Source organism: Staurois parvus, unplaced genomic scaffold (assembly GCF_062004578.1).
Source record: "Staurois parvus isolate SC_StPar_1 unplaced genomic scaffold, SC_StPar_1.0 ptg000018l, whole genome shotgun sequence".
Lineage (NCBI taxonomy): Eukaryota > Metazoa > Chordata > Amphibia > Anura > Ranidae > Staurois > Staurois parvus.
Window position 1 is genome coordinate 1,479,659 of NW_028317814.1, and position 27,889 is coordinate 1,507,547.

General features: G+C 40.3%; 1 protein-coding gene across 1 annotated transcript in view; it reads left to right on the top strand.

Moving 5' to 3' along the window:
- The first annotated feature begins 730 nt into the window (after positions 1-730).
- Positions 731-27,889, top strand: part of LOC149473014 (cytochrome P450 2W1-like) — a 40,533-nt gene continuing 13,374 nt past the window's right edge. The window contains exons 1-6 of the mRNA XM_089681992.1: positions 731-961; positions 11,111-11,273; positions 15,511-15,660; positions 17,993-18,150; positions 22,135-22,308; positions 24,288-24,435. Of these exons, the coding sequence (XP_089538118.1) occupies positions 776-961; positions 11,111-11,273; positions 15,511-15,660; positions 17,993-18,150; positions 22,135-22,308; positions 24,288-24,435 (979 nt within the window). The 5' untranslated portion in view covers positions 731-775. The remainder of the gene's footprint in view (positions 962-11,110; positions 11,274-15,510; positions 15,661-17,992; positions 18,151-22,134; positions 22,309-24,287; positions 24,436-27,889) is intronic.

Consider the following 27,889-nt stretch of genomic DNA (forward strand, 5'->3'; position numbering starts at 1 on the left):
TTAAAAAATATAATTTTTTTTCACTATTTTGGGCCAGTTTTCTTTTGATAAAAAAAAATCAGGAGATGTCCATTACCATTTACCACCAAATGAAAGCCCAATTAGTCTTGAAAAAAACAAGGTATCATTCACCTGGATGTACAAAGTAGTTGTGATGATATGTACGGTTTTACTAATGCTTAGGCATTTAGATTTGTTTTACCCTTAGGTGTGAAGGGGTTAATAAAATCGCTAAAAAGGCATTGCAAAGAACACAAAAGCAGGTTTAGTTTTACGACTCTAAAAACAAACTTATATTGAGTTTGTTAAATAAGAGTTAATTCATGATTTTAATTATAAGCAACAGAAAAAAACTAAAACAGCTCATTAAAATATAATAGAAATTGAATTTACAGTGCAGAATAAGAAAGATTTTATGGAAAAAGTGCCAAATCCAAAAGCATTTTCAGGGACACACCTATCAAAGCTGAGATTGTCTAAAAAATGAATGGACAAATGAGAAATATGAGAATTGAGAATTATGTGACATGACAAGTGATGTTGTCTTTGTAACTTTTGCTTGTATGGTTGCCAACCTTTCATTGCTCATTATTTCTTCACCTCTGTTTAATCAGCACTATTTACACTGCAAATCAAAAGAACATACTCTAGTGAAGAAAACTTTTTTTGGATGGGGTGGAGCTGGGTTCTAGAAATGGGACATGCTTAGATTATATAAAAAAGATTTGTTTCAACTCTGAGGTTACAGCATAGACAAGAGAACACAACACCAGCCATGGCAATTCTACCAGAGTCAGTGACACTTTTCCTAATATGCACCCTGGTTATGATGTGCGTAAAAATCCTAATGGACCTGCGGAAAAAAAACATTTACAAATTCCCTCCAGGACCCAGACCTCTTCCCCTAATTGGGAACATGCACATTCTGGATATTGTCAGACAGGATTACACGTTCATGGAGGTGAGTCTTTAAAAAACTTAAAGGGTCATATTTTAGGAGATAAACGTTAAAAAGTAGAAGGGTTCTCTATAGCCAGGGCTTTTTTTTGGGAACGGTACCTCCAGTACTGAAAGTATGTAATGGCAAGGAATACTGGAGGGTCTATTGGTGCTGACTGCTGGGGGATCTATTGTTACAGGGGGATCTATTGATGTTGGGCATCAGTTATAGCTGGGGGGGTCAATTATTGCGGGGAGGGATCTACTGTTGAGAGAAAGGTCTATTGTTGATGGCTGCTGGAGGTTTTATTGATGCTGACTGCTAGGAGATCAATTTTTGCTGATGGGGTCTACTGTTGTTGGGGGGAGGTATTGCTGCTGGGGGGGGGGCTCTATTGTTGCTAAAGGGGATATATTTTTGCTGGGGGCTGTATTCTTGCTGGCTGATTTTCTTGTTATCATTAACAAATTCTTTACAAGTTATGATTTGTGGTTCTGTATTCTCTGAACAGGGTGAATCTAGGAGGTGGGTAAGGGGGTCTAACCAAGTGACAGTGCTTGGGGTTGGGTAACGGGCAGAGATAAGGGGTGACCTACACCTATTCTCTGAGAAAAAAAAAACTCTGCTTATACTCATTAGCAACTATGGTGTAAAAGTGATATTAACCCCAAAAGAAAACATGCATTATGTTGCAGCTAATCATTTCCTAAATGTGATGGCTACAATAGTTTTCTTTTTTAGGCTTCCTTTCTTGTATTTTCCTATTGTGATCCAGCCAGCAAGTCTGTTGTTTTTCAAAAGAAGAATGTATCAGTTACAGAGATGAGACAAACCATTTATTGCTGGCAGGGGTGCTTACAATGGTCAACTTTTAGTTATGTAAAACATTTATCCCAGAAGGAAAAAAACTGCTTGCTATATCTACTTATAAAGTATTACCTGGAGTTTGGCTCAATTTATTAGTGTATATAAATCTGCTGGTACATATAACACTCCCCTTCCCCCACACTGACAATTTTGCTGTCCAAATGTACCCTCTGTGCCCCCCTTATCTAGAGTTAAATTTAAAGCGGTATTAAACCCAAAACCAATAATGTAATATATTGCAGCTTATGAAGCCTTAGATGTGGTGGCTGCCTCAGTTTTCTTTTTTAGGATTTTTCCCCCTGTTTTCACCTGGTGATCTGGCCAGTAACACACCTCTTGTATTAGCCCTGGTTCACATATATGTGGCCGTGCGGGCTGCATTTTGCGCGGTAATGAGAGCCCATTCGTTTGAATGGACTCCCATGCCCCGTGACACGCAGGGAAGAAGTCCCTGCACTTCTTCTGAAAACGCAGCCCGCACGGGAACCTCGGTTCCCAGTATGGTTGTGTTTTCCAGTGCGGGCGGTGTGCCATTATTTCTAATGGCACCCGTCCTTGGGTCCACATTCCTCTGTGCGGGTGGTGCGGCTGCATGGATTTTCGTGCGGATCCGCAGCAGCACCACCCGCACAGATGTGAACCAAGCCTCAGAGTGCCCCCACTCTGGATGAAGGAACAAAAATACACCTTTAGACAACAGCACTGTCAATCTGGAGGGAAGGGAAATGTTAGGTGTACTAACATTTAAATGCCCTAAATAAATGGAAGCCAAACTCCTGCAAACACAGACAAATTTTTTTGTTACATTTGGGATAAATATTTTACATAAAAAAATAAAAGCTGATCATTGTAAGAACCCTTCTGTAACTGCTACATGTGCAGGAGAGCTTGTTCTGTTGAAAAACAACAGACATAGTGACCAGAGTACCATCTGAAAATAAGGGAAAGAAAGCCTCTAAAAGAAGACTAATGCAGCACTACATCTAAGAATTTGTAATCTGCAATATAATAAATGTTTGTTTTTGGGTTTAATTTGGGCAGCACAGTGGCTAAATGGTTAGCACTTCCGCATGGCAGTACTAGGGTCGTTGGTTCAAATCCCAACCACGGCACCACCTGCCTGGAGTTTGCATGTTCTCCCTGTGCCTGCGTGAGTTTCCTCCATGTACTCTGGTTTCCTCCCACACGCCAAAGATATGCTGGTAGGTTAATTGGCTCCTGTCTAAATTGTCCCTAGTAAGTGTATGTATGAATATAAGTTAGGGACCTTAGATTATACACCCCGTGAGGGTTAAGGACTGATGTGAATGTACAATATATATGTAAAGCACTGCGTAAATTGACAGCGCTATATAAGTACCTGAAATAAATAAATAATTTGGCTTTAGTTCTCTCTGTAGCCTATGTTAGGGGGTTTCACATTCTCTGTTGGAAAATGTATTCATTTATTTTTATTAATGCAACAAGAGACAAGTGGGAACACCTAAAGGCTGTTTAAAAAATCAGGAGCAATGAAAACCAGTCTCATGGTTCAGTTGATAGATGACTGGATCAGGAAACTAGAGTTCAAAGTTTTCTCCAGTTTTGTAGTATTTCAGCCAATATATCCAGGTAATGCGATCCAGATCCACCAGGGGGAGCCAGCAGTCTAGATGTCATCCAGGATCCAAAGCTCAAAACCACAGATGAATATCAAGTAGATGCAATCTCCCAGAGGGTGCCAGTGGTTAATATGTCATCCCAAGGGCTCCTTAGGAAGTGGGCTCAGAGAAAAAAGAGCCCAAGCACAAACAGTTCCATAGTGCAACACCGCTTTTATTCAAAATTGTATAAAAAATATATATAGTAGTGACACTTACACTTTCAATAGTCTATTGGCATCTGGCCAGATGAGGAATCCACGTGGCAGAGTCACTGAGAGCAACTTCCTGACATGTTTCGTGCGATAGCACGTTATCAAAGGAAGCTGGCTGCTCTCAGTGACATTTCTTATATAATGTGGGCGGCGCATGCGCATTAGGCCATCGTGACGTCATCATCGTATGTTCGCGCATGCGCAGATCGTCCGCGCGGCGGCTATTTTAAAGAAGTCCAGAATTACATTGACTTCTATGGGGGCTTTTTTGCTCAGTGAGAAAAGACATAGGAACTCACTCTGAGAAGATTCTATGTAGTGAGCCACTAATTGCTACGTGTTTAGATCGTAAGATAAACACATATATCTTAGTTTAAAGAGCAGAGATTGTTTAGATCTCATCCTCTAATTCTCAAAACCGATTATATCCCCTCATTTTGTTGCTATTGGTGTTAGTTAATATGTGTAGTATAGTGGTGGAACTACAAGTCTCAATTGGCTAGAGATCTCTGTAGCATGCGCAGACCCACAAATATAGTTAGTCCTCAGTCATAAAATAGCTAATATTAAACATTATGAATTGTTCATATATATAAAAAATCGTATATGTTAGTAAAATAATAATATAATGGTAAATTATGCATATATAAAATTCCAAATAATAATGATCCATGAAAATATGCAAAATATATCCAAATTGTATCTGTATGTATATAATAAAATTATAAAACGCTCCATATACATACATGAAATAGCATAATAATTAAAAGATATAAAATAAATAATGTACTCAATATTGGTTATGTAAAAAACTGTTCTTCAGTACATATCTTATATTTATATTCACACCTATAGTCGACAACCTCGAATAGATAAAATTTCATAAATAAATGCATAAATAAAACTTGGTGAGCTACCCAATGTAAGGATAATAAAAAACGCCACTCCCTGAGATATAGGATATTTATAATACCTGTAAATGAGTTTCCTTACTATCATGATGGGTATTTAAAAATTAGTAATATAATAAAATTCATAACCATAGACCGTTTAATTTAAAAATAAAATAAATATTCCCATGACTGTTGTGATTAGTTGTAAAATGAGGGGAGTTAACTAGTGTCGATATAACAATTAATATCTAATTCCACATTCAAGCCTAGCGCTGCCGAGGTACGCAACAAATAGATCCATTTAGTTTCTAGCCTCGATACCGCACGGCGTTTAAAAATACCCCTCCAATGGCTATTTACAATGTCAATTCCAATAAATTTCAGACCATGTGGGTTGTTCTTGTGGGCTTCCTTAAAATGCATCGATACTGAGTGGTCTTTAAACCCTTTTTTGATATTCGAAAGATGTTCCCTGAGTCTATCCCGCAACCTTCTGGTGGTTCTACCAATGTATTGTTTCCCACAATTGCATTCCAGTAGATATACCACATGAGTGCTGTAACATGTTATCGTTCCTTGGATGTCATATGTTTTACCGGTAATATTGGAGTGGAAACTCTTAACTGTTTTTTTGCGTGTTCCATTGTAGGCGCACAACATGCACCTATTGCAGGGGTAGAATCCTTTATGGTTGAAATTAAAGGAGAGGTTTTTGGGTGGGTTGATAATGTTCGGTGCTAGAATATTTTTTAACGGTGGGGCTTTCCTGAATGTGATTTCTGGATGACTAGGTAGTGATTCACCCAGTACAGGATCGTTCCTGAGAATGGACCAGTTCTTTTTAATAATTCTTGATATACTTCTATGTTGCAACGAGTAGTTCGTGATGAAGGGACAGAATCTTTCGTTATTCCGTTGAACTCCAGGACCAAGGAGATTCTCTCTATCCAAATTACCAACTTCTCTGATCTCCTTGTCCAAAACGTCAGTATGATACCCTTTCTCAACAAATTGTGATTTGAGAATTTTAACTTGGGAAGTATAATCTTCCAATTTGTCGCAATTTCTGCGAATACATAAGAACTGACTCTTGGGGATCCCATTTAGCCATCTGGGATGATGGCAACTAGTTTTTGGGATAAAACTGTTTCTATCAGTAATTTTGAAGAAACTTTTAGTTAAAATACTCATCCCCTCTCTAAAAAGTGCTAGATCTAAAACGTTTATATCGTAATAACTATATTCATACGTCAGTTTGATATTGAGATTGTTATAATTTAGAGTGTTAAAAAAGTTGGTTAACGTGAATTCGTCACCTTTCCACAGGAGTAAAATATCGTCTATATAGCGTTTATAAAAAACGAGGTCAGGCCAGTCCCTAGAGTAAATAATCTCCTCCTCCCAGTTGGCCATGAACAGATTGGCTAGGCTGGGGGCAAATTTTGCCCCCATAGCAACACCAGTGGTTTGTAAATAGTATTTGTCGCCGAACCAAAAGTAGTTATGTGTCATTGCAAAATCAAGGAGTTCTAGAATAAAATTTTTTTGTAATATTGAAATATCGTCAGATTTACTTAAGTAAAGATCCACTGCCGTCAAACCGTCAGTGTGTTTTATGTTGCTGTATAATGATGTTACGTCCGCCATCACTAAATACGCGGGATGTTGTAACTTGATAGTTTTTAGGTCCAATAAAACCTGTTTGGTATCCTTTAAAAATGCAATAGGTGCAATTTTATCTATTCGAGGTTGTCGACTATAGGTGTGAATATAAATATAAGATATGTACTGAAGAACAGTTTTTTACATAACCAATATTGAGTACATTATTTATTTTATATCTTTTAATTATTATGCTATTTCATGTATGTATATGGAGCGTTTTATAATTTTATTATATACATACAGATACAATTTGGATATATTTTGCATATTTTCATGGATCATTATTATTTGGAATTTTATATATGCATAATTTACCATTATATTATTATTTTACTAACATATACGATTTTTTATATATATGAACAATTCATAATGTTTAATATTAGCTATTTTATGACTGAGGACTAACTATATTTGTGGGTCTGCGCATGCTACAGAGATCTCTAGCCAATTGAGACTTGTAGTTCCACCACTATACTACACATATTAACTAACACCAATAGCAACAAAATGAGGGGATATAATCGGTTTTGAGAATTAGAGGATGAGATCTAAACAATCTCTGCTCTTTAAACTAAGATATATGTGTTTATCTTACGATCTAAACACGTAGCAATTAGTGGCTCACTACATAGAATCTTCTCAGAGTGAGTTCCTATGTCTTTTCTCACCGAACAAAAAAGCCCCCATAGAAGTCAATGTAATTCTGGACTTCTTTAAAATAGCCGCCGCGCGGACGATCTGCGCATGCGCGAACATACGACGATGACGTCACGATGGCCTAATGCGCATGCGCCGCCCACATTATATAAGAAATGTCTTTGAGAGCAGCCAGCTTCCTTTGATAACGTGCTATCGCACGAAACATGTCAGGAAGTTGCTCTCAGTGACTCTGCCACGTGGATTCCTCATCTGGCCAGATGTCAATAGACTATTGAAGTGTAAGTGTCACTACTATATATATTTTTTATACAATTTTGAATAAAAGCAGTGTTGCACTATGGAACTGTTTGTGCTTGGGCTCTTTTTTCTCTGAGCCCACTTCCTAAGGAGCCCTTGGGATGACATATTAACCACTGGCACCCTCTGGGAGATTGCATCTACTTGATATTCATCTGTGATTTTGAGCTTTGGATCCTGGATGACATCTAGACAGCTGGCTCCCCCTGGTGGATCTGTATCGCATTACCTGGATATATTGGCTGAAATACTACAATTTCTGGTGGCATTCATCAACGGATCCGAGTTCTGGATGTCCAACCCTAGATGACCTAATACCATCTATTATATGCGCAATATTAAGCGCTATCTGGTTAGTGCATTCTACAGCTATATTTATCACCGAAGTCACCATACTATAATTTAAAATATCAGAGAGACTGTCACGACTCATCACCTATCTGTAATATTGTGGAATACCTGTTTATTCCTTGAATCATCCTGGTCAAATAGAGACGTTACATAGATACTCATTGAGGATATTGTTGATCAATTTAAGCGCTGCATGGTGTATGAAATTTGAGTGATATAGAAGGTTTTTGAGGTGATTACCTTTCATGCCAGCTGCTCCTGTCACATAGATCTAGCGTTCGTTTTTCTTTGATATTTCAATGTGTAAATTAATAGGTTTATGTGAAAGTTATATAGTATACAAATTACGTTATATATACTGGAAGTTTTATTTTTTTGCTAGTAATGGTGGTGATCAGCGACTTATAATGGGACTGCGGCGGGCATTCTGACACTGGGGGGAACTGACTTGGTGTCACTGACATCCCCAGTGACACCAATACAGTCATCATTGCTAATATAAAGCACTGACACTGTACTAATGGCACTGGGCAGGAAGGGGTTAACATGTGGGGCGATCAAAGGGTTAACTGTGTACTGTTTTACTATGGGGGCTGTGTGTGTGCTTCACAGTAAGCACACTGCTTTGTATGGTTCTGCTTACAAACAAAGCAGTGTGCAGGAGCTGACAGGGGAGAGATCTGTATTGTTTACATACAGGTCTCTCTCCCCCGTCGGAAATCCTCGGAGATCGCCAGGTGCCAGTAGGGAATCACCGACCCGGTGATTGAGAGCTGAGGCTGCAAATGGCGGCACGGACAGGGCGCACACGCCCCCTACCTGGAACCACAAAATCATGTATCTATACGCAATTTAGCGCACCCATGCCGCCCTGTAGCAGTATTTCTGCTATAGGGCAGCGTGGAAGCACAGCTGTCTACACAACTTAGCAGTCCAACTATGTTGTTTACAAGTGTAAAATGTACTGTACACAGGGTGAACTTGTTTCCAGTTTAAGTCTCAGTTCACACTACTGCTACCTGAAAGTTGAGCGATGTCGGATACAAATCACATCAATATAGATGGGGATCTGACTTGGAGGCTACTTCTATTAAAGTCTATGGGCACAAGTCGGATAGAAGTCGCCTTGAAGTAGTACAGGAACCTTTTCTAAAGTCGGAGCAACTTCAGTAGTGCTAATCAAGACAGCTCTTGACTAACATGGGATTTCACATGTCATGCACCTTGGGGTCTCCCAAGTCGGATCCCAAGTCTCGACAGTGTGAACCGAGCCTAAATGAGCATGAATGCGAGCAAAAGAAATTATAGAAATTTTTACACGGTCGTAACACATTGCAACCATGTGTATTGCATTTCCAAATGTATTTTATTATTTTGTACTTATATAGCACTGTCAAATTTTCTTCTTACAGGTATCATTGCATCATTGGCATGAGTCATTGTACGACAAAGGAACACACAATGTAACATTTTTGTCACGCTCATATGCACACGCTGCAGGATGACTTTGGAGTGAAAGCAACTGACAGTATGTCTTAGACATTTTTGGAGATAACCCCCCAAAACATAAAAAGAACATTAACATTTTACCAGAAATAAGGCACAATTCACAAAGCTAACACACCAGGATTATCATACATTACTTATATTTAATAAAGTGAAGGCAATTCACTGATTGTGCATTGAAAATTACAGTCACGTCAGGTTTTAAAGCTGTGTGAATTGAGCCTTATAGTGTCCCTAGAAGGACCCTCTGTTAGTTATTGTTGTTCCACCATTTTGTACATTGGTATCCTCAGGAATACTAACCATGGCATTAATGTTTTAGAGCCCATTTTATTCTTTCTGATTTATTGAATGTGGATGTGTTACTTACATTGTGGGCATGCAGTCTTCACTAAAACCAATTACTCAGAATAATGAAACAAACTTCATATTGGCATGGTCACCAATTTTTGCAGTAACTTACTGCTTAAAATCATCTTCTTCTCCGAAGGTTATAAGTGGGTGCCTGGTAACTCACATGTATCAGGCACTCTCCAGGTGAATGACTCAATGCACAATGTGTTTTCCTTAGTAATTGTGTAAAACCCTACAGTAATACTAGTTGCAGGATGTTAAGTGAACACAAGATGGCAGTGTTCTGCGGTTCAGTTGTGCAGACTCTGTTGAAGAGAAGCTTTGTTGGACTTGTATGCTGGTAGCAGGACTTCACTGTTTAGATAACAAATGGGCAGACTACATTTCCCAGAGGAGCTGGCTAATGGGTGTATAAATACAGAAGCCCAGTAACCAGAAGGCAGGATAGCGGGTGTGTAGAGAAGACTGTGCAGGATGCCGGAGATCTGGACAGGACCAGACCACAGAGACTGAAGGAGTGGGGAGAAATCGAATGCTGTTGGAATCAAGCAGGATGGATCATCCTGTAGGCAGGTGGATCGGAGTGCTGTCATCTGCATCACTTTTCCAACAAAGGAACCAAGAAAACACGGGGGCCCCATGCCATATTACTGAGGCTACAGATCCAGTGAGAGAGTCCTATACTCAAACCTTTGCCAGGTACAAGTGACATTGTTAAGTTCAGTTCAGTGCACGTTTGATTCACAATTGCTCACACCAAGGCCTAGATTGTCTAGCCTATCTAGCAATGCAGCCTACTGATTATTGCATTATCAACATCTTAACTCACAGGACGTGGGTACAATATATGCACCCCGCAGACAAAAATACATTAGCGTCTCAGTCCAGTCTATTCTAGTCACCAAGGAACTTTCTCATCATACTAGCTTGCCACCCTGATGTCTGCATCCGCCCCTTTCTACAATCCCAGTTTAATCCTAGACTTTATCCTTTGTGGTAAAGAGATATTATCACTAAAAGGGGAAGTTCCTTTTTCTCCATGTCTACTCTACTTCAAGGAAATCTTGCTTTTACACCAGGAAAGAACAGAAACTTTATGTGCACTAACTAGGGCCCCAATGAGCGCACAGAAGATTGTTGAGTAAACAAAACAAACAAACAAAAAGGGACATTGACCCCTCTAACCAAAGAATCTTTTTACAAAGTTAAAGCCAGTCACCAGTACTTGAGAACCCAAGTGTGATTTATTTTGACACTTTGGTAGTTCCTTCAAGTTTACTTGGGTAGAAACATGTCAGGGCTGGGACTGCTGTTTAAATTCTGATTTGCAGGACATTTAAGATTGTTTAATTTCTATCTCATGCACATATACCAATGTCATTTGTTGTGCTTGCACTCTTTACATATTTTGCTTCAATATAGTCAGGACATCAGTTCCCTCTAAACTGTGTGAGTGTCTTTTTTATAGTTTCAAACCAGGGGGTTCTCCTTGTCAAAAGTTTAAGGTGGTGTCAGCAGGGGTTGGGCTTTCAAGGCGGGCTTGTGACAGACAGAGAACCCGAAAAGTACTCAGCGGCCCTTAAGGGGGTAGCGCAACAATTGTATATATACTCTGTTCATACAGTTTGCTGTTAGCTTTCTTATTAACATTTGGTCTCTGCAGCATTTTGTTTTGAATATTCTTTTTAATAAGGATTCCTTATTCAACCTTTTTTCCAGCTGGCGAAGAAGTATGGCAATGTCTTCACATTCCATTATGGAAGCGCAAAAGCGGTGGTTTTGGTTGGTTATGAAGCCAATCAAGAGGCCTTGGTGAAGGCAAACTATGATTTTGGAAATCGTGGTGTTTTACTTATTGCTGATGACTTCCAGCATAACCATGGTACAGTGAATAAGTGAACTCCTTAAACAGGATATCCAGCAAAAGTAATCTTGTGATGTGGTGTGTACAAAAAAGTTACTTGTATATATCCCACATCTAAATCACTGCTGTATAGTGAAAAAAATCACAGTTCCATTCATATCGCAAAGAACAGGTGTTCTGTGGATGGAGAAGAGCTGCAGAAGTGATCCTGTATTTTATCCACCCCTCTTCTTCTCTTGTCCTTTCACAGAATGTCTTGTATTCTGTAAAGAAAATGCAAGCTGTTCTGTGAATGGTGAAAGGGAGAGGAAATACGGATAAATGTAAGGATCACTTCCCGGTATAAGAGCCACAGCTCTCATAGCTGCAGTGCTCGAAGTACATCGCTAGCTGTACTTTTTGGCATGAATGAAACTGAGATTTTTACACTTTAAAATTGTGATCCTGACATAGGATAAGCATCATTACGGCCAGTAACATTTTTGTACACACTACATATTCGCCTAGCCATTCTGCCTTGAGTTTCTCATTATGTATCTGTCAAAGACAACCAAAATGGATTTTGCAAGATGGAATAAAGCAGGCATACACTGTAACCTTCAGAAATATGAAAGTGTCTACAGATGCTGGCTTTAGGGCTGTCATGCTAGTTATTGGTGAATTGATTTTGGAGTTGAAAGCCTCAGATCCATCATCCTTATCTTTGTTTTCCTATTGACAGAGACATTGTCCTGTAACAAGCATGCAGCCAGTTAAGTGTTTTTGCTGGTGACACAAATCAGTGAAGCACAGTGAAGGATAGCAGTCCTGGAGTATGTAGTTTAAATCAAGAGCTTCAAGCAAGCACTTAAGTATAGAAATGTTAATACCAATAAGGGTCCTTTCACATGGATGTTCTGTTCGGGTCCACCGCCTGCCCGTTTTTCAGGTTGACCCAATCGGAACTTCCATTCTCCTCTATGGAGCGGTGGGTGTAAACGGACGTGTCAGTTTACACTTGTCGACATCCGATCCGATTCGACCCGCAAAAAAGGGACGGATGGTGATACAATTCCCCTTCCGTCTGTCGGATCGGGTCAGGTGGAAAAGACCAGCAGTCCATTTTATTTGACTGCGCATTGAGGAGAGTGAGCTGCTCTGTGTCCGCTCAGTAGCAGTAGCAGAGCGGACACAGACCTGTCATCCGCTTACTCAGCGGGGATCAGTGGAGAGATTCCCCACTGAGCAAGCAGATCTGCTAAACGGGTCCGCCTCGTGTGAAAGGACCTTAATACCTATATGGGAGCTGTCTTACATGCCAAAGGATTTGTATTTCTGCCCATCCAGTTTTGAGAGAAACACAATCCTTTCTGGCAGTAAAGGGGACCTGTTGCATTTAAATAACACTTACAGGCCATGTACTTCTAAGATCATATGACTGGACAGTGATCCAGCAGACTGCTGAGCTCATCCCATTGTCACTCTGCCCTCTGTTATCAAAGTGTCCCTTGTTAGAATATGATCCCTGCAGCACAGCCCAGCCCTAATACACAGGGCATTGCAAGGCTGATACCAAGGCAAATGGAGGTACTTACACTATTTGCATTGAAAAAAAATGCATGTAATGATGCATAATGAATGCAGAGTAGCATTATTTGTGTCTTTCACATGTTCCTGGAGCTCAGCTTTAAAAATAAGTCAGTAAAGGTATCTAGCTCTGATATTTGTTTCGTATTAATTTCTCAATAATGCACATTAGAGCAGCATTTCTCAACTCTTTATCATTCAAAGCCCCTCTTTAAACATACAGTTGCAAGAAAAAGTATGTGAACCCCTTGGGATTACGTGGAGTTTTGCATGAATTGGGCATAAAATGTGCTCTGAACGTCATCTAAGTCACAACAATAGAAGAACACAGTCTGCTGAACATAATACTACACAAACATTAGATGTTGCCATGGTTTAATTGCACATAACATGTAAACATTCACAGTGCAGGGAGGAAAAAGTATGTGAACCTTTGGAATTAATAACTGGTTGACCCTCCTTTGGCAGCAATAACCTCAACCAAATGTTTCCTGTAGTTGCAGATCAGACCTGCACAACGATCTGGAGTAATTTTGGACCACTCCTCTTCACAAAACTGTTTCAGTGTAGCAATATTCTTGGGATGTCTGGTGTGAATCGCTCTCTCAAGGTCATGCCACAGCATTTCAGTCGGGTTGAGGTCAGGACTCTAACTGGGCCACTCCAGAAGGCGTATTCTGTGCTGTTGCAACCATTGTTTTGTTGAATTACTTGTATGCTTTGGGTCATTGTCCTGTTGCATCACCCATCCTCTGCAGAGCTTCAGTTGGCGGACAGATGGTCGTATGTTTTCCTGCAAAATGTCTTGATAAACTCTGGAATTCATTTTCCCATCAATGACAACAATTTGTCCAGGCCCTGAGGCAGCAAAGCAGCCCCAAACCATGATGCTCCCTCCGCCATGTTTTACAGTGGGGATGAGGTTTTGATGTTTGTGTGCTGCGCCTTTTTTTCTCCACACATAGTGTTGTGTGTTCTTCCCAAACAACTCAATCTTGGTTTCATCTGTCCACAGTATATTTTGCCAGTAGTGCTGTGGAACATCCAGGTGCTCTTTTGCGAACTTCAAAAGTGCTGCAATATTCTTTTTGGACAGCAATGGCTTCCTCTGTGGTGTCCTCCCATGTATTCCATTCTTGTTTAATGTTTTCCTTATTGTAGAGGTGTCAACAAAAATGTTAGCATGTGCCAGAGATTTCTGTAGGTCTTTATCTGACACTCTGGGATTCTTCTTTACCTCATGCAGCATTCTGCGCTGTGCTCTTGCAGTCATTTTTACAGCACGACCACGCCTAGGGAGAGTAGCAACAGTGCTAAACTTTCTCCATTTGTAGACAGTCTGTCTTACCGTGGACACATGAACATCAAGGCTTTTGGAGATACTTTTGTAACCCTTTCCAGCTTCATGCAAGTCAACAATTCTTGATTGTGGGTCTTCTGAGAGCTCTTTTTTGCGAGGCATGGTTCACATCAGACAGTGCTTCTTGAAACCAGTAAACCCAAAACAGGTGTGTGTTTTTTAAGGGCAGGACAGCTGTCAGCAACACATCCAATATCATCACACTGATTGGAGTCAAGGTTGGCTCACTCCTGGCTCCAATTAGCTCTGGGAGAAGTCATTAAGCTAGGGCCCCATACTTTTTCCTCCCTGCACTGTGAATGTTTACATGTTATGTGCAATTAAACCATGGCAACATCTAATGTTTGTGTAGTATTATGTTCAGCAGACTGTGTTCTTCTATTGTTGTGACTTAGATGACGTTCAGAGGACATTTTATGCCCAATTCATGCAAAACTCCACGTAGTCCCAAGGGGTTCACATACTTTTTCTTGCAACTGTATGTAAAATCTTCAGGCACGGCAGTCTAAAATTTAAAAAATGTAAACGTCACTTATCAATAGGTAACTTGGGTCTGGGACAATGTACACAACCACCTTGATGAAATTTTACATCAGAGTCCTCCTTCACATCAGAGTCACCTCTTAACATGAGAAGCCCTCATCACGTCAGAGGCCCCCCTATATATGAGAGCCCCACATCCCATCAGAGTTGCCCCTACACATCCAAGGCTCCATATATTTGAGTCCCCTCCATCACATCTGAGTCCTGTTTTAAATTAGATTCCCGGCCAACCCCACAAAGTCCCTGTATCTGAGAGCCCCACAGTCACAAAGGCCCCCCCATCAGAGACCCCATTCACACAGCCCCGTATTACAGAGACTCCAATCACACAGTTCCCTCTTCACATCAGAACCCTACTTTTTGGTTCCAGCAGAGCAGCAGAGGGTGGGAGGTGAAGGAGGTCTGGAGGTGGCAGACCTCTGTTTTCTCCTGAATGCTGAAGGCCAGCCCACCTGCATTATGTAAACTCATGGCAATGATAAGGAAAACTGGGTCCCAAGCTCACGGCACCCTAGGGGAACCAAGATAACACCCCAGGGTGCCACAGCACTCTGGTTGAGAAACACTGCATTAGAGACATGCATTTAGTTTGAAGGATATGTATGAAGGAATATTTCATTTTCAGACAGTTATTTCCAACACTCTTTCTGCAAGTCTAGTGTTCATAACTCATATCAAACTATATACTGTATATATACTATTTATTTGGTCATCCGCATATTATTTTACACACACAGATATACAAATTTCTGCGTTCTATTTACTTAACATCTTTTTCCCTCTTAGGAGTCCTTTTCTCAAATGAGGAAATATGGAAAGTGACCCGAAGGTTCACTCTGTCCATTCTACGAGACCTTGGAATGGGAAAAGGGCTAATTGAAGGCAGGATTATTGATGAACTGCAGTTCTTAAATGCATACATTCAGTCTCATAATGGTGAGTTATGTACAGAATTCAGTAATAGGTAACAAATCCCAGTTTACAGATTGGTGTTTAATATCTAGTAAACGTCTTCAACTGCCTTGTTATTATTAAGTACAATCAAGTCAACTCCTGGTGAACACAGGAATAGTTTTTTTCCCATAACAATCTTTATTCTGAATCCTAAAATTGCCTACATAATATGTATCCACATCCAAAATGTTTATAAATTGTAAATGAAATTTGAAGAGTGAATTGGTTGTATACAGCAGCGAAGTAAGGCCATAAGCAGTCAGATCTTGACAGAACCGGATATCGTATGTACTATCCAGCGCCTCAGGATATGCACAGCCAAAAGGGAAGCCAAGGGTACCAGGACAGCGGCAACCAAAGGAAATGCTTCAGGGGTGCAGCCCTCCTCAGACGGGGAAATCAGCCACTGGATAGAGAGAAAACAGGTGGCGCACACACCTAGTGCATTATCCAAGGTTTATTGTAGGAGTGAAAGAATAATAAAAACATACTCACAGACGAAGCATGTATCTAAAAAGCATAGAAAAATGACAATGGCCACAACGGCAGGAAAGGTGTTCTCACTGTCAGTGCGGTCAAATACTGACGCGTTTCGGGGACGAATCCCTTTCCTCAGAGCTGATGACCAACCTGTATGGAGGTCAAGTAGTAAATAACCAGGGCTAGATGCCTTGGGAGCAAAGCTCCACCTACTCTACTTCTTATAAGATGAGGGGTTGGAGGGGGTTATTTAAAGTGCAATCTTTTGTAGTTTTTATAAACGCATATACATACATATATACACATGCATATACACATATACAAAGATACATACATGCACTGAGAGACAAAGCAAATAAAAAATTATTAAAAATACATGAATATAGCACCTGCAAATGTAGATAAATAAAACATTTTTTTTTAAATAAGATATATAAAAATAATCATAATAGTAACACTGGCAATGATGATAAAAATAATAATATTAGTAAACATCATAAAAATAAAAGTAATAAGACTAGTGGATAGTGGATGATTATCAGTTTAAAGTAACGAGTGTGGCTGTAGACCATATATATCTATTCAAACGTGAAGCGCTGAGCAAACTGTCGGCGCTATGTGAGTGCTGTGTAATGATATTGGACTGTTGTTGAAAAAAACAAAAAAAATTGGGGACATTAGAAGACATGAAATAAAGATTGTGTCTATGGGTAAATGAATGACCTTTAGGAGGCAATGGTTAAGTGAATGGATGAGACATATGAATATGGTGTAAATACCTCTGATGCAGATGTATGCTGAATGGAAAGTAAGAGCCTTGCTGTTGATGCCTGAGTGGGATGGTGTGGGAGTGTGCTTTATGCCTGTGGGGAAATGACTGCTGGAATGCAAACCACGAGACAGGAAGTAAACTCCGGATGACTCATTTCTGGTATCCCTGGAACAAAACATCAACACGCGCAAGGCTCCTCCCAGGGGGGAAGAAGGGAACTGAGTCAGCATAGCCATGTGAAGGATGGCTGGAGGGGGTGAATGTGGTGTTGTGGTGATAATGGCACGGATGGCCTCGGGAACAAAGGGACTGAACTGAAGAGTGATAGGAGGCAGATAATGAGTGTGACAGAAAGATCTTGACAAAAGTATGGGTTGAAGGAAGTGAAAGAAATCTGGTTAAAAATAATTGGAAAAAAAGAAAAGAAAATCTCCAATCAGAAAAGGGGTCTGTCACTTAAGGACACTAGCAAAGAATTGGAGCCTCACAGAGTGGATGGGGTTCCCAGCAAAAACCTTTGCAAATATCCACTCACCTAAAGGCAGCGTCATAAAATGAATGCTCTAAGAAGCAATTCTTGAATCTGTACTGCACGGTTAAGATACTGTAATATTTTTTCTTTCACACAGTAATATTGCATTTTGCTAATATGTTTTAAAGCATAAATAAACTTTTAAAGCCATATCACATGGTCAGTCTTGACGCATGCATGAAGTGAATTTTAACACAAATAATTGTATGAAGAATCTCAACTTCTTTAGTATATCGGCATCATATTGCCTGAAAATCTTTGCTGTGTTCTCTCCTTAGAAAACCCATAGTGCTCTCTGAATCCTTTGTTACGATCGCACCCTGTATAAGGCTGGTTGCCAAAAAGCAAAAACTACCTTTCGAAGACTGTCTCTAGGCAAAATTGAGTGATGATGGGTCCTCAGCAATATTGTCCATCACTTAGCTTTTCTAACTACACTGTACAAGTACAAGTATTTACATAAAGTATACTATTGAATAGTTAATATAAGCATTGTACTTTAATAGTCATTTTTTATTTTTTCCCTTTAGGCAAACCTTTTGAGAAACAGGTTTTTTATAGTGCTCCACCCAATATAACCTTCCGTATGTTATTTGGGAGACGTTTTGATTATGATGACCCAACTTTTAAGAAAGTAACTGAAATAATAGATGATGTCGTTAAACTCACTGGACATCCTTCAACCAAGGTATACTACATGAAAAAACCCAGTTTACAGAATAGGCAATTCTGTTTCTATGCCTGAAGTTATTATTACCTCAGCATACACCTGTAATTGCCGTCTCCAATCCTCCCACCATACCTCCGCCACTGGGTAATGATAGTGATTTTAGGTGGTGGTGATGGTGGTGAGGGGGGGGGGGGGGGTTTGCAGAGCTAGCATGTCATTTCCTACCACTGTACTAGCATTTGTAATGCCCACAGAGAACTACAGTTCCCATAATTCCACATATCTCCAATTTGGCTTGAGTCTATTTTGCATATCACACACCTAGGTGTCAAGGTACTGTCATGCCCTCTTGAGTGAACATGATGAATGAATACAGTTGGGCATGTGTTATGCAAAGTATCAACAGGGCGGGGCATAGGCCGGACATAGGCAGGCTGATTGTGAGCGAAGTGGGTGGAGTCTTGGGGTCTTCTATGGTGATTGACACGCTAGGGCTCTCCAAGGAATGGTAGCCTGATTTTAGCAATGTCCCCAATGATGTCATGCTGCCATGCTGTAGGCCGATCGAGAACATAATGCAAAATGGCACAACGCAGCAATTTGGAGACAGAGAAAACTGCATTGTCCCCTGCTTGAAAGAGTAGGATGAGCGAGCTTTCAGTTGCAGGGGGAACAGGTAGAATTCTCAATATCTTTGCATCTACAGTATATAAAAAGCAAAGAAAGATACAGTTTGTTTTGCATGTTAGAAAGTTTTAGTACATTTTGAATTTAGGATTTTGACCATAGATCTACTGTAAGCTATATATTTCCCATTTCTAAATAAGCTCTCATTTGAAAGATTTGCAAACCCCAACAATGAACTTCTTTTATTTGTACTGTTTTAGTCTGTTAAATATACAATTAAAAGTGTTTATACAGTTGTGTTCAAAATAATAGCAGTCAGACATCTCTAACCTGATCAATCACTGTTTTTGGTAGAAATAATATTTCTGCATGGCAAATAATTTACTAGCAGGTGTGGTAGAGTAATAGAAATCCAACAGACCCAACAGTCATGACATGCATGCTGCTGATTCTGTGTAATTGAATCACTAATTGAAAGGGGCATGTTCAAAATAATAGCAGTGTAGAGTTCTATTAGTGAGGTCATTCATTCTTTGAAAAACAGGTGGCAATTATTGCCCTTTATTAAGGAAGGAAGGCAGCAAATGTTGTACATGCTGGTTAGAGTGCATTTCTCTCTGAAATTCTGAGGAAAATGGGTCGTTCCAGACATTGTTCAGAAGAACAGCATACCTTGATTAAAAAGTTGATTGGAGAGGGGAAAACATAAAGAAGTGCAGAAAATGATAAGCTGCTCAGCTAAAATGATCGCAAATGCTTTAAAATGGCAACCAAAACCTGAAAGACGTGGAAGAAAGTGAAAAACTACCATTCGAATGGATAGAAGAATAGCCAAAATGACAAGGACTCAGCCAACAATCAGCTCCAGAAAGATCAAAGAAGGTCTAAAGTTACCTGTGAGTACTGTTACAATTAGAAGACACCTATGTGAAGCCAAGCTATCTGCAAGAAGCCCACGCAAAGTCCCACTGTTGAAAAAAAGACATGTGCTGAAGAGGTTACAATTTGCCAAAGAGCACATTGACTGGCCTAAAGAGAAATGACGCAACATTTGGTGGACTGATGACAGTAAGATTGTTCCTTTTAAGTCTAGTGGCCAGAGACAGTTTGTCAGACCACCCCCAAACACTGAATTCAAGCCACAGCACACAGTGAAGACAGTGAAGCATGGTTGTGCAAGCATCATGATATGGGGATGTTTCGCATACTACAGTGTTGGGCCTATTTATTGCATACCAGGGATCATGGATCAGTTTGAATACATCAGAATACTTGAAGCGGTCATGCTGCTTTATGCTGAAGAGGAAATGCCCTTGAAATGGGTGTTCCAACAAGACAACGACCCCAAACACACCAGTAAACGTGCAACATCTTGGTTCCAGACCAACAAGATTGACGTTATGGAGTGGCCAGCCCAATCTCTGGATCTTAATCCAATAGAAAACTTGTGGGGTGACATAAAAAATGCAGTTTCTGAGGCAAAACCAAGAAATAGAGAAGAACTGTGGAATGTAGTCCAATCATCCTGGGCTGGAATACCTGTTCACAGGTGCCAGAAGTTGGTTGACTCCATGCAACACAGATGTACAGCAGTTCTCAGAAACAGTGCTTATACATCTAAATATTAATTAAGTGATTCAAAGGAAAGCAAAATCTTCAAACATTTTTCAGTTTATATAGTGAATGTTTGTGTTTGTAAAGAAGAATACAAACACTGCTATTTTTTTGAACAGTCTCACTTTTCTTCACTTTTTTTAGAGGAACAACACAAATTTGATATATTTTTTTGTCATGTTTTGATTTGGAATAGAATGTGTAGTGTTCCCAATGCATTTGTGTGTATGGAAATAAAATCTATTAGAAGGATTTTGAGCTTTTTTCACTTTTTTCAACACACTGCTATTATTTTGAACACAACTGTATCTGTTCAATAAGTGCCAAACATGCTGTTGCTCTGGTCAGAGGCCCAGTGAACCTGTAAATTCCTGTACACTGTGCTTGTGTTGCACTGAAATCCCAAGGATTTACAAAATACAGAACACTTTTTTATCCTTTGTTATTAGAATCCAGTGAGGGGGGTGGTGTTTTGTAGTCCAACTCAGCAAAGGACAGGAAATGTTTTACTGGCAGCATCAACAGGGGAAAAACCTGGGGAAAAGAAGCTGCATTATATTATATTTTAGTTGGGTTTGGATACACTTTAACCACTTCAATACCAGACACTTTCACCTCCTTCCTGCCCAGGCCAATTTTCAGATTTCAGCACTCTCACACTTTGAATGACAATTACTCAGTCATGCAACACTGTACCCAAGTTAACATTTTTATCATTTTTTGAGACAGATAGAGCTTTCTTTTGGTGGTATTTAATCACCACTGGGTTTTTTTTTCTAAACAAAAAAAGTCTCACAATGTTGAAAGAGAATTTCTGTCAGAAAATTTTGCAAACAAGTAAGATTTCTTCTTCACTGATGTGTGCTGATGAGGCTGCATTGATAGGCACTGATGAGACTGCATGGATGGACACTGATGAGGCCGCACTGATGGGCACTAATGAGGCCGCACTGAGACAGCACTGATAAACTGTACTGACGGGCACCGATGAGGCTGCACTGATGGGCACTGATAAGCTGCACTGATGAGGATGAAAGTCGATAACTGACTGTGTTTGTTTACTCTGTGACAGGTGTGATTGGATCCAGCTGATCACATGGTAAAGGGCCACTGTTATTGACCCTTTACCTCGATCTGTGATCCGCTGTGACTAAGGCAAACAACGGTCACAGAGCGCTCCTGATGCACGCCCTAGGGGGTGCACGGGATGTGTGCATGTAGGAGGACATCCAGGGACGTCTTTCCAGAACTGGAGAACCGCGCTGTAGCCGTTTATCAACTATAGCACGGTGTTAAAGTGATTAGAACAGACATATATTGAGCCTTGTCCACAATTTTACAAAGCAGCATGCAAAACACAATTTTTCTGGTTAGAAGACAAGCAAAGGTCATCGATTGCTCAACATTTCTTTTACACAGCCTATACCTCCCAACCTTTACAGTTAAAAAGGTAATTTAATATCCTACCCCATCCTATCATACATTTTACAATTCTGCAGATAGACCATAGCACTTCTGGCAATCCCAAGCCCTTTTGGGGCACAAACCCCTAACATTTGAGCTGCAGGGAAGTTTGCCTCACCTATTAAAAATTTACTGTTAAAACCTATAAACAATGTCAGACCAATATGATTTTGCAAATAATTAAATATTTTGTTCTGCATTTGCATTAAAGAATGCTGCTATAAACTACTTTGCTTTATTGATGTAAACATTCCCAAGTGCATTTTTAATTCAATTGCTGTATTCATTTATCTGCAGTACTACAATGTATTCCCAATACTAAAATACTTCTTGAAAACTCCTGGCCTTGTTTTAAAAAGAATTGATGAGCTTAATGAGGTTTTGCTTGAGCTTTATAAACAAGCACAAGAGTCTAAATCTGAAGACTCCTTCAGGACCTACGGTGAGGCATTCCTACAGAAAGAAGAAAGGGTAAGCATCATCCATTACAAATACAGAATAGTTTGTTATTCTTAAAAAGAATATAAGCTGTGGAAACCATGTACTAAAAAAGGCAAAGGTCTAGTAATCAGTATTGCCTGAAGCCTCTCTGCAGCTGTTGCCCTCCTAATGACTGGTGGCCTGACAATTAATGGGGGCCTTGGATAATGATCAAGCAGCAGCAGAAGAGGTGCAAAAAACTGAGATTCACAGAATGTATGAAACAGAAGCAGGAAGAAGCTTGTTCACAAGTCTTCAGATACAGCTTCCTTTTCGGCAAGGAAAACAGTGAATGGGACAGTGGAGGCATTACCAAATCTTACCAAATCTCACCAAAGGTACCTCTTGCACAGCAGATATACAGTTGCAAGAAAAAGTATGTGAACCCCTTGGGATTACGTGGATTTTTGCATGAATTGGGCATAAAATGTGCTCTGAACGTCATCTAAGTCACAACAATAGAAGAACACAGTCTGCTGAACATAATACTACACAAACATTAGATGTTGCCATGGTTTAATTGCACATAACATGTAAACATTCACAGTGCAGGGAGGAAAAAGTATGTGAGGCCCTAGCTTAATGACTTCTCCCAGAGCTAATTGGAGCTAGGAGTGAGCCAACCTTGACTCCAATCAGTGTGATGATATTGGATGTGTTGCTGACAGCTGTCCTGCCCTTAAAAAACACACACCTGTTTTGGGCTTACTGGTTTCAAGAAGCACTGTCTGATGTGAACCATGCCTCGCAGAAAAGAGATCTCAGAAGACCTACGATCAAGAGTTGTTGACTTGCCTGAAGCTGGAAAGGGTTACAAAAGTATCTCCAAAAGCCTTGATGTTCATGTGTCCACGGTAAGACAGACTGTCTACAAATGGAGAAAGTTTAGCACTGTTGCTACTCTCCCTTGGCATGGTCGTCCTGTAAAAATGACTGCAAAAGCACAGCGCAGAATGCTGCATGAGGTAAAGAAGAATCCCAGAGTGTCAGCTAAAGACCTACAGAAATCTCTGGCACATGCTAACATTTTTGTTGACACATCTACAATAAGGAAAACATTAAACAAGAATGGAGTACATGGGGGGACACCACAGAGGAAGCCATTGCTGTCCAAAAAGAATATTGCAGCATGTTTGAAGTTTGCAAAAGAGCACCTGGATGTTCCACAGCACTACTGGCAAAATATACTGTGGACAGATGAAACCAAGATTGAGTTGTTTGGGAAGAACACACAACACTATGTGTGGAGAAAAAAAGGCACAGCACACCAACATCAAAACCTCATCCCCACTGTAAAACATGGCGGAGGAAGCATCATGGTTTGGGGCTGCTTTGCTGCCTCAGGGCCTGGGCGGATTGTTGTCATTGATGGGAAAATGAATTCCAGAGTTTATCAAGACATTTTGCAGGAAAACATACGACCATCTGTCCGCCAACTGAAGCTCTGCAGAGGATGGGTGATGCAACAGGACAATGACCCAAAGCATACAAGTAATTCAACAAAACAATGGTTGCAACAGCACAGAATACGCCTTCTGGAGTGGCCCAGTTAGAGTCCTGACCTCAACAACATTGAAATGCTGTGGCATGACCTTAAGAGAGCGATTCACACCAGACATCCCAAGAATATTGCTACACTGAAACAGTTTTGTGAAGAGGAGTGGTCCAAAATTACTCCAGAAAAATTAAGTTGAATTAGCACATTTTAAGTTTAATTTTACAGAAAGTTGTATACAATGGTATTCCAAGCTGCTGCTAGAGTGGACTGACTGCACAGTTTCTAATGTGTTCAAGGGCTGCCTACGCATGTATTCCTGAGGGAAGAAGATTACACAGAATGAACATATGCCCTGCTAAATCTGTTCACAAGGCATAACAGTGAATGATATAAAATGTATAAAATGTTTACTAGAAGTATATAAAATGTTTAACAAAAGATGTTAATTTATGTTAATATTGGCCCAAAAAAGGAAAAGGCATTGGAGGAGAAAGAAAAGTTATTTACAGAGAAGAACCTATTGGCTACCTCTTTTGATCTTATACTTGGTGGTACAGAGACAACCTCAACTACATTACAATGGGCCATCCTGCTCATGATGAAATACCCTCAAATTCAAAGTAAGGATTTTTAGCCAGCTATTCATTGTAAAATAATTATGCTACATTGCGGAATGCACAATTTCCTCAGTATTCCTCGTGACTAGATGTAATCAAAGAGAAGCTAATTTAAAAAGCATGGCATCCAAGAATTCTTCTGTTTCAGTAAGAAACACTTACAACCCTCCTTCAGTATTTACACACTTACTGCTTCTTCCCCATTCACTCACAGAATCCAAGCTCAAAGCCCCTCATTTTTACTAGCCAATGTACTGTCCCTCTGCCTTCCTAACCCAGCTACAGCAACTGAAGTACTAGACTAGAACATGTTACAGGCCAAAAATGAGCATCTAGTTTAACAATTACTACATGATCCTAATTTTGGAAACTCAATATGTAAACAACAGATTTGATGCTGACAGCCCACACTCAATGAAGGAAAAGCTAAATGAAAGAGCTAATCAAAATTATGTGAATTTTCTCTGCTGTTCTTGTTTTAAAAAAATATGTGAATGTTAAAGGCATAGTATATCTAAACTACAGAAACAACATTTTGTACATTAACCACACATGTCCCATCTTTACATCATACTGGCCAAATGTTTTGGCAAGATAGTTATAGATCTCAAGACCTTTTGTCTTCTTCTGAACCTCTGGTACACATACCCCAGATGGGTACTTCAGACAAGTCCTTGGGGTACGTATTGCAGCTCCAGTAGGGAGCTGCTGCATAGATGGGTCCTTCTTACATCCCCAGTGATGACCTACCCTGAACAGAGCCAGACACTTTAGTAACAATGCAAATCGAATTATTAGGTCCAGATAAGCCCTGAAAAATTAAGATATGCCTATTCAGTTACAGCAACAGGGTTAACCTGATATTAAAAACAGGAATAAACAATCTCTAAGACAGGGTCCCAGCTGGACTGCACACCTTCCCCACCAAAAGCCTTTGGTCTCCCAAAGAAGCTATAGTTTTAACAATAATCTAATAAACATAATTAAAATTGACATATAACTATAAAACAAGTACTGACAAATGGTGAGGGCAAAGGAATGTCCCACCATTGTGTGTTAGAAATTGGGCTGACTCTATCATCCATCAATATGGTGATTGGATGTACTTGCACAACAGGGAGTCTGCACACTATGCAATGACCTCTTCAGAACTGTTCCTATTTGAGCCATAATTTGATCTCTTGGGAAGATACATCTGTTTCTTGACTCTGCTTTCTAGGCTCAAGTGTTTCCTGGGTGGAGGACTCCCTTTCAGACCCTAGTGGTTGTGGAAGGATACTTCCACCTTTTCTGCAGAATCAGCAGTTGTCTCTTCCTGCCCTTATTTACCTTGAATCTGAAACTGCAGCCTTGAATACCACACAATAGTTCCTTGTACTAGACAGGGTAGTATCAGGGGACTCAGACTGGCATGGCCATCTCAGTCCTAAGTCTTCCGCCCAGTCACCTTCTTCCTCCTATTGGAGAGGTTACTGTGGTCAAGTCACCAGATGATTTTGATGCCAGATCTGGAAGAAACTGGGAGGAAAAATTACTGGGCACAGATGACATATGGTTGGGAACTCCAGCAATTAGCTAATTTGTGCTTTCCATGGAGACCCAAGTTCTTCAACAACACCTAATCTTCAGGCTGCAGACCATAACCTGAACACGAACATATAAAAGGAGTGCCCATTTGCATCATTTTCCATGCTATTATAGCCATGAGATCCATTGGATATAATGCTGTTTCTTATCTGCCGTGAAAGTCCCAAACATGTTAAGGAGGGTGCGATTAAACCAATCAGGCTGTGGGTCTCGTTGTGGATATAGGGTTGTCCATCTGGATCTCCAACTATGTCCAACAACTTTCTAATGAGTTTGTTTTCAAAGTCACTACCTTGGTCTGAATTAATCTTTTGAATGAATCTGTAATGGACAAACAGCTTCTCCACTAGAACATTCTCAGTTGAGTCAGTCGAGTTCATACTTCTTTGGAGGTTTCAGCATTGCGTGGTCATCTGAATAGGGCATCAGCATCTTGGTTTCCAACTCCCAGTTGATACTTCAAACTGAAGTGAAATCTAGACAAAGCAGCAAGTTACTTGAGAGAACTGTTGTCTGTCTTGACTTCAAATTCTGTCCTGTACAAGTATTCTTTCAGTTTGTCTACCACTGCCCATTTCAGAGCCAAGAACTCTAGATTGTGAGTGGGGTAATTCTTCTCAGCTGGAGTAATCCACCTAGGCAATGGTCATCAAAGGTCCACCATGCTTTTGATATAACTCTTCATCTAGATCCTTGGGCTTGGTAGCCACTCTCTCAGGGAAGACTACAAGCATATAATAGGTGACAGACGGCTGACAGAACTGACGTTTCTCTAAGCAAGCTCCAGTCAACTTTATGAATTCACTTCACCACCTTTTCTAGTGGTTTTTCATGCTCTTCCAGTGTTCTTCCAAAGACAATTAGGTCATCCAGGTATGCCAACACTTCTCCCCAGTTCATACTTCCCACAGTCTCCTCCATCAGTCACTGAAAGTCCACAGAGACCCCGGTCAAGCCTTGAGGCATTCTGTCAAATTATTAATACCCTAGTGGGCATATGAAGAAGGTCTTCTCTCTGTCTTCAGGAAGTATGGGGATCTGGTGGCGTTCACTCCTCAGATCAAGCATGGATAACCATTTGGCCCCTGATGGGCAATGGAGTACATCCTCTATTTGTGGGGTGGTCTGGGATGGTACTTTGTTTTAGAGTGCAGTAACCAGTGAACATTCTATTTCAGCAATTCTTCTAGACCACCACTGTGGTAGAAGTGTAAGGGCTCCTGGATTCTTTGTTTCATTAAGATCTTTCTCCAAGTGCTTGTCTCCTGCACCCCACATTCCATTTTTTCTTGGAGAATAGCTTTCACCATTCCATGATCTGCACCTTGAGCTGGTTCTTCCAGTCCAGTGGGGCAAAGGGGCATTTACCTCGTGTACTTGTCATAAAAGGCACATTATAGCAGAGTCACATGTGCACCTGAGCTAAGAAGAGCTTTATTGTAGATGCCTTCTTCAGGCGCTACTGGAGAAGGGCCTACCAGCCTTTTAGAAGCAGCTGTGGTCACAGATTCAGTTGACTGAGCCTACACCCCTTTCTTTGGTGACACTTTTCTTGACATTCAGGTTAGTGTTTTGATGGTTGGAGTGCATTTTTCTCCTGCACTGGAAACCTGATATTGGGGGAGGTGTTTTTAATTTTCTCTTTGGGAGATAAGGGGAGGCTCTACTTGAAGGCTCAACTCTCCTTCTGAACCTTGAGTTTTGAGTTGGAGCTAGCTGATTGGGCTGGGCACCCAGTTAACGTCTTCACCTGCTTTGCAGGTATCAGATCCAGTACTGCCTGGCAGTCTTTTTTGCCTGGGCCCAAGAGTGGATGGGTTTTAGGCACTGGGCCTGGTAACGCCCAGTTCCCCATAAGTATGGCATTTTT